General features: G+C 35.8%; 1 protein-coding gene across 4 annotated transcripts in view; it reads left to right on the top strand.

Moving 5' to 3' along the window:
- LOC149793168 (protein capicua homolog) overlaps positions 1-13,862 on the top strand; it is a 181,734-nt gene that overhangs the window by 112,818 nt on the left and 55,054 nt on the right. For all 4 annotated transcript variants that reach the window (XM_089967095.1, XM_089967097.1, XM_089967096.1 and 1 more), the window contains exons 12-13: positions 3,132-3,303; positions 7,941-9,727. In XM_089967095.1, the coding sequence (XP_089823221.1) occupies positions 3,132-3,303; positions 7,941-9,727 (1,959 nt within the window). The remainder of the gene's footprint in view (positions 1-3,131; positions 3,304-7,940; positions 9,728-13,862) is intronic.

The following is a 13,862-nucleotide window of genomic DNA, read 5'->3' as shown; positions in this document are numbered from 1 at the left end:
TGGTGAGAAATAATCCTTTACTGTTTCATTCGCTATATGTTGAATGGTTAGAAATAATTATTTAGTGATTGATTCGCTATGTATGGAATGGCTAGAATAATTCTTCACTGCTTGATTTGCTATGTGTAGAATGGCTACAAATATCACTTTACTGCTTGATTTGTTATGTGTTGAATGGCTAGAAATAATTCTTTACTGCTTGATTTGCTAGGTGTTGAATGGCTACAAATATCACTTTACTGCTTGATTTGCTATGTGTTGAATGGCTAGAAATAATTCTTTACTGCTTGATTCGCTATGTGTAGAATGGCTACAAATATCACTTTACTGTTTGATTCACTATGTATAGAATGGTTAGAAATAATTCTTTACTGCTTGATTTGCTAGGTGTTGAATGGCTAGAAATAATTCTTTACTGCTTGATTTGCTGGGTGTTGAATGGCTACAAATATCACTTTACTGCTTGATTTGCTATGTGTTGAATGGCTAGAAATAATTCTTTACTGCTTGATTCGCTATGTGTAGATGGCTACAAATATCACTTTACTGTTTGATTCACTATGTATAGAATGGTTAGAAATAATTCTTTACTGCTTGATTTGCTAGGTGTTGAATGGCTAGAAATAATTCTTTACTGCTTGATTTGCTATGTGTACAATGGCTAGAAATTATCCTTTACTGCTTGATTCATTATGTGTAGAATGGCGAGAAATAATTCTTTACTGCTTGATTCGCTATGTGTAGTACAGATTGCTACTTGTAAATAAATTCCAGCATCACACAAATAGCAGGTTTCTGATTTCATGTAGAGCTGTATGTGGTTGCAATACTTCTGACATTGATTAATTGATTTGGATTACTGTGTTTTCATTTATTAGTTGGAAGCTTTAAGACAGAATGTGCTTGATTTAATATCTTGTATAGTACGGTGTGACCTTGCTATAGCAAGCTCCGGTATAACATGAATTCGGATATAATACGGTCATGGTGTGGCTCCTGAAACTTCATATATTTTTTAGTTTTGTATACAAAAGAAATATCTTTCTTAAAAGTACAAAAAAAGTTTACTATCATTTTTGGGAAGAGATTGCGTATGAATAATACAAGACGATCGTGGGGCCCCGAGTGGTCTAAAGCGCTCTCCGTTACGGATCACTGCCATATCACCTCTGTCTGCATGGGTTAGAGTCTCAGATTCAGCCAATGTGGGTATGTGAGAAAGCCTGCCAGTAGCTTCTCGTGGGTTGGTGGTTCTTTCCGGGGTTTTCCAGGGTTCTTCCTCCACCATTAATACTGGCCACCATGTACAGCCTATCTTGTGCCGAAAAATGGCATTAAACCCTGCAACAACAACAACAACAAGATGATCGTGGCCTCATTCCTGAAATTTTATATGCATTTTTCTCATACACGAAAAAGTAGTTCTTTTGTCTTCACAGTACAAAAAATAATGCATACAAAGTTTTTTCTGGGATCGCGTAGGGCTTCACCTATGTTGCAAACTTGGATTTTTTTTCCTTATGGTGGCAAAATATAACATCGGCTGATTTATTTTATTGGCAACATTGTTTGTTATTTAAATTTGTATATACAACCATTGCTTTGGAGTGGAGAAATTCAGAAGGCCCCACGAAAGGAAGCCGCAAACTGGATATAAAATGCACTGAAACTGATCTATTGTTACATAACAAATTCTTTGTCCATATTGACAAACCATCTAAACGGTGCATTGTTATATTATATTCTGCTTATATTGACATCTAGCATGAGTTCTGTATGTTGTGAGATATCTGCTTTTTTGTTGTTGACATTTCTGGTAATGGAGATCAGTCGGATGAGGCATTATCTCCTAATCAGTCTTTCATTGGATTTTCAGCCACTCTCTAGTAATTAATACACTGACATTTGTATGTGGATGGTAAGGAAAATTCCTCTTCTTTTCACTCAGAATTAGATCCTTCAGAACACTCATATTTTCTGTACTAATCCTTGTTATCAGACCAGAACGCCTGCGTCTCTATCATCCGTTGACCCTTTGGTAAATTTCTGATGCATGTGTGTAAGGCAGCATCATGCTGCTACCACAAATGTTTTTTAAAAAAACCACATCTTACTGATTGGTTTATTCAATAGGCAGGGAGGAACAGTAACTAGAAAAGTCCAAACGACAGCCAATTCCTTTTTAAAAATGTACCCAGATGAAATAGTTTGCTGTTATTTCAAAGGAAACAGATTACCTTTGAAGCACCGATTGTTATGAAAACATACTCAGCAAGGGAAAAACAATCAGTCTCAATCATGCAGTACATTTATTTGATGTTGCCACCACAATAAGAAATGGATATTTGCTTGGTCAGTAAAAACAAAGAACTTTTCTTCAAAGGAGGTCATTACCAAACTTAATAAAAGTAATGGAATCTGATGGATTTTTGCATTTTCCAGCATGACTGGAACACATTAACTGTGCCGGGAAAGTTTCCATTTTGCAGGGAAAACGTTTATGCTTACAAAGGCTACCAACGGCGGTTTAAAACACAAACTAACTTTTACCCACATGGAATGTACTGAAAAGTAAATGTGCTTTGTCATTCGTTACGTGATTGTGATATGTATTCCACGAAATTCAGACCAATATCACCAGTAACACAATTATTGGATATTTTAAATCTGTATGTGTGCATATTTTCGATGTAATCACTTGTATTGTGGATTCAATATATATGATATAGATTCCCGGGTGAGTACATGGTGTTGATACTCTATTCATGCTATACATTAGACATGTATATATAAGCATTATTCACGTATATGTACCAGTTCGTGGTTCTCTAAATGTTTTCGCTACAGTGTATTTCTCATTTAATATGCATTGATTTAAGATGGTAACTGAAGTTGAAGCACATATTTTACCGGCCGCATTTATTACCTAACCACCCTCCAATTTTTGGGTGGTACATGCATCATTTTCTTCAGCTAACTGACCTGGTTGCTTATAACATGGTTCGTTCTATAACACAGTCAGGTTCTATGGCTCCCAACTACCGTGTTATAGCGGGGTCACGCTGTATTTGTCAGTCTTGTGGTCAATAATTTATACTTGCAGCAACTAATCCATAAGTTTTTGTGCACAGGGACCCAGTAAGTCAAACTATGATACCAGCAGAAATTCCCAGACAGAGGGAGAGGAGAGATCCAGAGAGGAGTCAGACAAGAGTGGTATACAGGATGAGGCAATGGATGAAGATGGCAGCAGTGATGATGAGAAAATGGTCATCTGTGAGGAGAGCAAATCTCAGGAAAAGGGTCAGTCCCAAGCTTGACAACATGCATTTAACAGTAATGATTTATCTTCAGTTAATACATTTAACCTGGTATGAAGCACAGCTATCTATGAATATAATAAACATGAACTTTATTCCAGATCAATGGAATAAACAAGTTTGGTATAGCATAGGGATATATCAAGAGAACTGAGACGTATTCTTATGCCATAGAAAATTAGTTCTTTCCTTGATTCTGAACTAAGCACATTTTTGGTTTTGTATTTGTTACTTACCATATATACTCACGTATGAGCTCGTTTGCATATAAGCCAACCCCCACCAAACTGAATAGGTATAAACACTAAAAAGTGCATGACCCGCATATAAGCCAACCTACAACTCCGAAACATCTCAAGATGCATGAGGCAAGTTCTAAATGCATTTGTTTAGGCAAACTTGTATCTAAAAAAAATTTAAGGTATACTTATCTCGATGTTGGCATGCATGATGATTAAAATAGATGGTATAAACTTGTTTGAAAAGTAATTTATTTAATTTTCTGTTTTCTTGTTGTTTCTGCCTAATTTAGATTTCTGTATAATTTGATCAAACGATTACAAGAATTTAGCAATCATTAGTTGCTGTAACACTACCTCTCCCTTTTGATTCGATTACTGTTTGTTTGTGCATTATTGCATTGGACATTTTATATCAGTACACCGGTAATTACGGTTTTACTTTGCTTTGAAATTATAAATTCCTACCTCATTAAAATGTAATCCCATTATGGCAACACAGCGAACAAACAATACAGTTCAATTCAACGTTCACAATTAGGCTACTGAACGTATTTACATAATGGCGCCACTACATGTACATTGTAGGTTTGATTACGTGCTGAATTAAGTACGTCCCTTGGAGTCAAATCATGGGCACCATCACACTAAACGATATCTCCAAAATACAATAATAAAGTTTTGGAAATAATGCTTCAAAAATTATGCTAATACCGTAAAAGCTGAGGGTTTGATGTAAGCGACCTTACACCATACCTGTCAGCCGGGAGGAAAAAATAACAATGGGATCGCTCCATGCCTACCTCCCAATTTCATAATATCTTCTGATTTTTGCAGAGAACTCCCGATTGTTACATTGTCTTCGATTTTCATTTCCGCTAAACAAGAAAAGTCCTACATGTTCATTTGCATCACCTGTGAATTATTGTTGTGACGAAATAATTACTGTAAAGAATTTGCGTCTTCACTAAATAGAATATTAAGTTTATACATTATTCACGTAAATTAATGATTTTTTTTTAGTTCAACAACAATACAAAAATATAAAAAAATAAACCAGAACAAAAAGTAAACCACAAAAATAAAATCATCCACAATTAATTTCAATCCCAAGAATGATCTCTACAAATGCTGTAACTCCATATGCTGAAGCGCCATTCCCACGAAATAAACTTACATGAGTGAACACCTGGCATTCTTATACCACATATACCAATGTTAATTACCATCATTAAATTAAAAGAAGGCATGAAAATACATACCAGGCAGCAAATGTCTCCTCAAAAAACTAATTCAGAATACATGTTTTATAATAAACAATACTAAGTGCTTTATGAGTTGACAATAAGGAAATAAGATCAGATATACAAAATACAAAGAGGGGAAAATAATGGCCACATGTACGGTATCATGAGGCTGGCTATTTTGGTACCTTTAGTTCAACAAAATTGGGAATCCTTTATTTGTCAATCAATTGCTAGTTCTTGCGTAATACACAATAGTGTAGAATGTGGTTTCTTTTTATTGCGATGGGAGAGCCAATCATTTTCACAAAATAGTTCCATTGATAAGGGTTAACTTTTAATTAGTTGCGCTGGCTTTCTTGCTTGTTTATTTCAGACCAATCTTTAGCTATTGTGCAGTTTGACCTCAGCTGACCAGAATATGAAAATAGGGCATATCATGGGGGGAAAATAGGGCACATCACAGGGAGAAACGGCGAGTCTTTTTGCGAATTTCTTACATATTGGACCAGGAAGATTGATAAATATTTAGTCAAAACAAGGTCTTAAAACTGCAGTGAAAAACCTCCTGATTTTAGGTCCCAATCTCTATTTTTTTTATTCAGTCTGACTGTCGCCATACTTGGTTTTTGAAAAGTTCATAGGTATGCCTTACACCCATTTTACAAAACTATGGTTATCGTGCTAATATTATGGAATAAAAGGCAATTACACATCAATGTACTGGTATAGTTACTGGTCAGAATTCCATCTTATCACAAGCTAGTTTCCTGGTTTTTATAATTAACTGGCCTGTACTGCTGTCACAAAACGAAAGACAAATCCAGTGACTCTCAACATAGGAGATGCCAAAACATTAAGCTTTCCATTGTGTGGAAAGTTATGATGTTTGTTCAGCTAAAAAATAAAACTAAAATTGATTGATGTTGATGTTGTTGATCTCTGTGAGAATTTTAGCCTTTATTATTACTACTCTAAGACTTTGTGAACATGTAAATTATGATGGTTATGTGCCTTGTACAATTAAACGTGTGTAACTTTAAAAAAAAATATTACCTCAATTTGTAGGATCGCTTATTTCATTAAAAATGAGTAACTTATGAGCATGTGATTCAACGTAAATGAAACAGCTAGCTGAAATTTTATCTTGAAGAATGAAGTTTGGTCGAAACAATAAATAAAGCAAAATCTGCAACTAATATTTTTGGGAATAAGTAAGGATTTAAGTGACGCTTTGCACTGTGTAAGTACTGTACATTATAGTTCAGCATGGTCTCCCTGGTAGACTCAACCAGCCTGCGAATTATGAAGTCTGTATTTACCTTTATTTAACTTCGTGTTGGAGAAATCAGAAAATATGCAAAATAATAACAAAAATAATCATAGTACTTTATAACAGTTTAAAAATTGTCAGGTCACCGAAATTTACATGCCTATGTCTTAGGGCATGGAACAAATTATTGTTTCGTGTCACAAGATTTACAGCCATTACAGTAGTCAACAAAAAGACCTAAAAACTGTCAAGTTTAGATATTGGCCAGCGGATAAGCTGACACCCCCTTCTTCCAGGCCTTTATGTTTTTCCTAAATTATTCGGCTTATGCATGTGTATATATGGCACTCCTGTTATATGATTTTGAAGTGCTTTAATTCTAAAGTTTGATAGAAACTTGAAGCAATTACGCTTTTTAAAGCACATTTATGACAATCTTAGAACACTGTGCAGATGTCATTGAAAATAAGTAATAACCCTAGATTGGGTGTATGATACAGAAATATGGATTGAACATCTAGACAAAATGCAAAATGAACAGTTTGAAAATGTCATAACTCTTTCTAATTTTGCTTTATAAATCTTGTATCACCGTCTTAAACAAGGTTTTGTCCTTTGGTCCATCCCTAAATCTGTTAAGAAAACTAACCATGGTCAAGTTCATAAAACATTTTTTGATGTGTTAAATTGAAACATTTTTTCATCATTAATAAAAACTGGAAAATTTAGATGACTAACTTGTTCATCAGTTTAGACCAAAACAAATTACATGGATGCCACCAAACCAAAAAAAAATATATATTAATTCTTTCTTTAACTTGAATGTATTGAAACCTTTTAACTTGAATATACTGAAGCCTCCCTTTAACTTGAATTGAGTATATTGAAGCCTTCCTTTAACTTGAATATATTGAAGCCTTGTTTAACTTGAATATATTGAAGCCTTCCTTTGACTTGAATATATTGAAGCCTCCCTTTAACTTGAATATATCGAAGCCTACCTTTAACTTGCATATATTGAAGCCTACCTCTAACTTGAAAATATTGAAACCTTTCTTTATCTTGTAAAATCATCAGTGTTCAAAAAGAAAGGAGATATTGTCTTTAGGTCACAAGAGAAGAAAAACAGCCTATCATAGAACCACTCAATAACAAAATCATTGTCCTTATAAATGATGATAAAGACTGCTGTTGCAATCAAGAACACAAACAATTATGTAATATCAGTACCAAGACTTAAAATTAATTCGTTTCACATAATTTTAATACCTTTAAAACATTTTGGATAATTTGTGTAAAATCTTTAAATAAGCTGCTTACCTATATCATCATCATCATTAAAGAAGTCAACGATTTTTTAAAATTTATTTGCATAAACCTGTTTATCTGATAAGGTCATCCAGCATTTTTAGCTTAAATAGTGTTTATGGTAAGTAATGAGGTCTTATTATGTTTTCCCTTTCCTTCTTTGTGAATAACACTTTTATTAAAATATGAAATGTTGTAAAATTTGTCTGTCTTATAAATGTTTTTCTTGCACAACTGTGGACAAGAGAGGCAAAATTTGGAAATGTTAAAATCTTGGAATAACATAGTTCTAGATGGTTATAAAGTAGTTCAAGAAGTTCCCAGAAAATCATGTTTGTTAGGTCCTTTGAAAAAATGACATCGTCAGTAGACCATAATACTCTAATCTCATCTCTTTTATGGCCTGCAGAGTACAGTGGTAATGTATTTGCTATGTACTTGTCCTGTCCAGTGTTTGATCTATCATTGAGCATTTTCAGAATATGTAGTCCATCCATATAAAATTTGTGGGTGTTTTATTCACACAAATAAAACTAGATTCTTTTTACATTTTCAGAGGAGGACAGAGACAGTGAAACAGACAACATTGATCTGAAATGTAAGGAGCATGTTTCAGACAGTGAGACAGACAGCAACACTGAGGAAGACATTATTGAGAACAAGGCTTTTCCCCAGCAGAGGTTCTCACCAGTGATGAAAGCACACATGTCATCAGACATAACTCTTCGTCCTAAGCCTATAAAACGGATCCCAGACTCTTCATTCTGTGGCAGTGTAGAAAGCGCAATCAGAAGTGCTCTTAATTCTCACCAGTTTGATGAGAGGCTGCTCTCACGACCTGCTAGTAATGGGTCCTCTTTCCAGCCCACGGGTGCTGTATTCAAAGCCAAGGCCAAACACCTCAGGATGTCGACTGGAAGTCTACAGGAGCTGAGACAAAGCTATAAAAATACATCTGATGCAAATTTGGTCAGTCAGAGGAGTGAAAGTGTATCATCAGCTGCAAAAGTTGCCATCTCTCAACATCAGCATGTAAAAATTCATAATATTACCATGGCAACACAAGGAGAACAACGAATAATTTTGTCATCAAACATGGAGACAACATTAGGTGATCAAAATGGCAGGGGGCCTGTGATCAGCAGATTTCCACAGAAAACTCCCCGACAAATCCAGTCCCCTGCTAAACCCATCCCTTTAGCCCCTCTGCCACAGACTCTTCATCAGATATTGATTCAACCAGCTGGGGCCCCTTCAGGAACCCACTCCAATATGCACCTCAGTAAACTAGTTACATCCAGTACAGTCCAGATCATGGCAGCTTCACAAACAGTTGTGACTTGTGCTGGTCAGGGTACTAGTGTTGTGACACCAACTTTCACTACAATGGGCAAGCCAATTGCAACACCAGTGGCATCTATTCATCGGTCTCATCAGGCAGTAAACTGTAAAACTACCACTTCCAATCTTACATTACAGCCTCAGGCCCTAATTCCCAACTCGAATGGAAATGGCAATATAAAGACAGTTGTGATACAAGGCATTCCTACCTCACAATATGGAATGATTATTAATCCCCCATCTTCATCACCAAATAAAATCAGCCCTGCTGCATCGGGACCTTATTTAACCACTCTGCGTAATGTTGTCACATCACAAAATATTGCTTCTCATGGTAATCAGACACCCACACATACAGTGGCACCCCCAACAATGTTTACCAACATAATGGTTAAGCCAAGTACTACAATTCTTACAACTCTTGCAGCCCCACAAGCCCAGAATATGGTGACATCAGGAAGCCAGTCCAACCTGCAGCCCACTCCAGTGCAATACATTCTTCCATCAATCAGAATGCAGACCACACCACAGGGTGGGAAGGTGCAAAATATCCTCCAGATGGCACTGCCAAGTGGTCCAGTACAGCAGGGGAGCATTCAGTTGACATTTGCCGGCAACCAGCCAACTCAAGCTACCACTCTACAGCCAACAATCCAGTCCGTTCAGCATCCTATACAAGCCCAGGTATCACTGCAGTCAGGGAAAATACAGCTGACTCCCATTGGAACAGGAATAAAAGTTGCTTCAGTCTCTAGTCCAGGGAAAATCATCCACCATCCATCTCCCTCGGCATCTCCACAGCAGCAGACCCTTCAGGTTATTGGTCAGATCCCAGCTACTGCCAGTCAGCAGCACGTTCCCATAGTAACACAGCTGGTGACAGTCAACCAGACTCCAGGCATTATAACAACCCCACAGCAGCAGGTGCAGATTCAGTCAATGTCACTGAGTCAGCCAATTGTATCACTTGGACTTCAGCAAGCTCAGGCTGCACACATACAGGTAAATGCTGTACATAACCTGTCTGATATTGTCCATAATGTTCAGGCAGATCAGGGTCATTTCTCTTCTCTTGAAATTACATGTGCATAAGCATCTATGCTGTTTGTAGACTCATGAATCATTCACGATAGCGAGATATTTATTCTCATGGCTGTTATTTATACAAATATATGCATAACTTGAAACCTTTATATACAGGGCAGTCAAGGGAAATGGCAAAAATTGTCCATTATCATAAAATGTCCTTAATATAAAAGGAAGTCAGTGAACATTGCAAGATTATCCATTTTCATCAAGTGTCCATTATATACAGGGTTGTTACCTGTGTTGTGCTTTACAGTTCATACAGTTAGGACTGAATGTTACAAAAAATGTCAAAAAGCACAGGTTACTTGGGATAATAGAATTCCTGCTGGAAAATGTACCACACCATTAAATTCAAAATGAATGAAAATCCAGCACTGTGCATGTCAGAATCCAATAGCAGTGTAACTAATCAATGAAATAGCAGTAAGTTACAAATTAAACTGTATTGCAAATGTTAATGAATTAATATGCACAAGATGTTTAAATCATGGTTATCAACAAATTGCAGTTTATAAAAAAAATTAATTTAAACATGTACTAAAATCAAAGGCTGGCACACTTTTTGATTCCAGCACTAGGTAGTTTTATGTTTGTGATGAAATGTTTCAATATCAATATTCATGTTGTGTCACAGAACAAAATGGTTGTGGAATGCTAAGAAACATAACTTGAGATTTCAAAAACCTTTTTGAGTAGTTTTTAACGTAGAGCACGTGCATAATGATTTTCAGTCTGATCGCATTTGTGGCTAATAATGACTTAATGTAAAGAAACTAAGCTGGTTTGTAGATGTACTCAGTGTTAAATGTGAGATTGTTCTTCACTGATCTTTCAAAAAATGTTGGTGGAAGTACTAAATATATTCCTGATTCTAACAAAATTTAACAGAAAGACTGATTCAGTAAGAATCATAAGGTTAAGAAATAATAAATGTCATATTTTTGCACCATTTTCATTAAAATGCAATACCAATGGTAATTTGTTTTTTATGTTAAGTCGTACATTTGAAGGTAAATATCATCATTTTGGGTAGAAATATACCCTTTGTGTTAAATAAACAAAACCTCCAAGTTTTATTATTTTTGTTATCTTTTTATAGAGTACAATTTTTATTCTGCTTCTTTGCAAGAGAGTAAACTAAATAATATTTGGGAAGATCGTTATGAGAAATAAATATACTACATTCAAGCAATGGCTACCCAGGGCACATAAAAAGTTAACATTTTGGGGTACATTCTTGAGATAATTTTCATTATTAAAAGCATCCCTGAACCCATTAACTATATTGAGAGAAAAAGTTGAGTCTGATTACCAGTTCTATTAGATTTTTTTCATGGTAAAGTTGTATGCCAAAGACCATAAACCAGACTGATGTTCTTGTCAAACTCAAGTGTTCTGTCATAATAATTAAAATAAAAATTAGGTTGTAAATAAATTCATTGAGTAAATGTTATCATAGATAACTTTTATCTTTTCATTTTATTTACTATAATGTCAGTGGACTACATGTAAACGTTTTTTTAAAAGTGCTATTGTTTATGAACAATCGTTTTTAGCACTGTATAATGTTTCACATGAATGCATGTTATGTTTTAATAAGAACTATGAATAAAGAACACTACATATATTCACAGTACTTAAAGGTATTTTTTTCTTCTTCTAAAACCCATTTGAATTTTAACCTTGAAAACAGGTCTTTCTGCAGAGATCCAATATAAGAGACCACCTGTCTTAAGAGAGCACTTTCTGCCAGAAGGAATGGTCTCTCGAGACAGGTTTTACTTGACCTGAGATGGCTGCTTCATGATGTATCTATGCATATGCTTTTTTATGAAAATTGAGAGGCAAAAACTAAAGAAATCAATAAATATGTGAGCAGAACTTTTCAATCATAAATAAACCCTTTGAATAGAAAATTATGCAGATTGCTTACAAATAATCCAAGAAAATATGGGTTGGAGGAGAAAGGGTGCTTAATGAGGTAAAGTGTTTTTAGATTGAATACAGTAAGCAGTTCTTGAAATGGGTTTAATTCCTGAAGAGAATTTAAGATGCTGAAGTACTGTACAGCAAAAAATAATTTTGAGAGAGAAAGGGAAAGAATGGTGTTTCACACAAGAATTAGGGTCATAGCTGCAGATATTGGTTGTGGAAGGAAGAGGCTTAATGCGTGAATGTTATTTAATACAGATATTTGGGTCATAATGGGAGGGATTGTTGATCAGAGTGGAGACATCTATGTATGTATATAATATGACAAAGGAGGAGAGTTCAGGCTTCACATATGTTCTCAAAATTTGTCAAACATTTCTCTATGGATTGCTGCCATTCCATAACTTTACGATCTTATCTACAAAGTTTAATTCTTGTTCGTTAACAAAACATTTGAGCTGAAACATGTAAGCTGTGTCAAGAGTGCACTTAACCTCTGTCCACAAATAAATGGATTAGCAGTCTCTGAATGTGTTTCGGGATTTTTTATGCCAGAATAAAAAAGTTAATGAAAACTTGAGAGCAATAATGAAGATTACGGAGTGTTTGATGTGATAAGTTGTGAAAGGCCAGAGTTGTAAACCAGTCAGTTGGAAGGGGTAGGTACCAGTTGGTCACTAGAAAGGGGTATGTATCAGTCACTAGAAAGGGATATATACCTGTCTGTTATTAGAAAGGGGTAGGTACTTGTCAGTCACTAGAAAGGGGTAAGTACCAGTCAGTCACTAGAAAGGAGGAGGTACAAGTCAGTCACCAGAAAGGGGTAGATACCAATCAGTCATTAGAAAAGAGATAGATACCAGTCAGTCACAAGAAAGGGGTAGGTACCAGTCAGTCACTCGAAAGGAGTAGATGCCAGTCAGTTATTAGGAAATGGATAGATACCATTTGGTTACAAGAAAGGAGTAGGTACCAGTGTGTCACTGGAAAAGGGTAAGTATCAATCACTAGCAAATGGAAAGGTCCATTCAGTCACTAGAAAGGGTAGATGACTTTTGGTTACTAGAAAGGAGTAGATGCCAGTCAGTCATTAGAAAAGGATGGATACCAGTCAGTCACAAGAAATGGGTAGGTACCAGTCAGTCACTAGAAAGGAGTAGATGCCAGTCAGTCACAAGAAAGGAGTAGATGCCAGTCAGTCACTAGAAAAGCGGGATGCCAGTCAGTCACAAGAAAGGAGTAGATGCCAGTCAGTCACTAGAAAGGAGTAGATGCCAGTCAGTCACAAGAAAGGAGTAGATGCCAGTCAGTCACAAGAAAGGAGTAGATGCTGTCAGTCACAAGAAAGGGGTAGATGCCAGTCAGTCCCTAGAAAAGGGATAGATACCATCAGTCACAAAAAGGAATAGGTGCTAATCACTTACTAGAATGAGGTTGATAGCATATGTTACATATGAATTATCATTGTTTGATTGGATGGAACTTTGTTACCTATCCATCTTATGTTGAGCCGTGATGGCTTATTGGTTAAGTATTCAACTCCTTACCAGAAGGGTGCAGGGTTGATTCCCACCATAACATAAGACTGGATCAACTGCCAAGTGTGTCCTTGGGCAATGTACCTTATTCAGCTTGTCTCAGTATGTTGCTATACCATGAAATGCAAAAATTAAAAACCTATGCATATCAAACAAAGCTCAGTAAGGTAATAACTTGTGGTCAGTCTCGGGGTGTACTGAATTTTACCTAGCCTAATAATGAATGAATTGTGAAACTTCTGCTACGTACCAGCAGCAGTCTGGTGTCCTAATGGCTGGACACCAGAGCAGCTTAAACTGTACAAAGTGAATAAATTCAGTATACCACTGTAATAATTTTTTTCTCCAGATTGCAAGAAATTTTCACTATCAACAAAATGTCCCTTATGAAGTGAAAATAATTTCAAAGCAGAAACTTTGGTTAAAGTTTTGTTTTTGATACAGAAAATGTTGTTCATATTAGCTGGCAGGGTTTTCTTAGTTCTGATGATTCATCAGCCTATCCTATTTATACTTTTGACATTGATCTATGTTTAATTTGGCTTTTTGATTCCCCTATTGACCACATTCAGGTAACT

Source organism: Sinohyriopsis cumingii, chromosome 8 (genome assembly GCF_028554795.1).
Source record: "Sinohyriopsis cumingii isolate HCF-2022 chromosome 8, ASM2855479v2, whole genome shotgun sequence".
Taxonomy (NCBI): domain Eukaryota; kingdom Metazoa; phylum Mollusca; class Bivalvia; order Unionida; family Unionidae; genus Sinohyriopsis; species Sinohyriopsis cumingii.
This window is presented reverse-complemented; position numbering and strand designations above follow the sequence as displayed.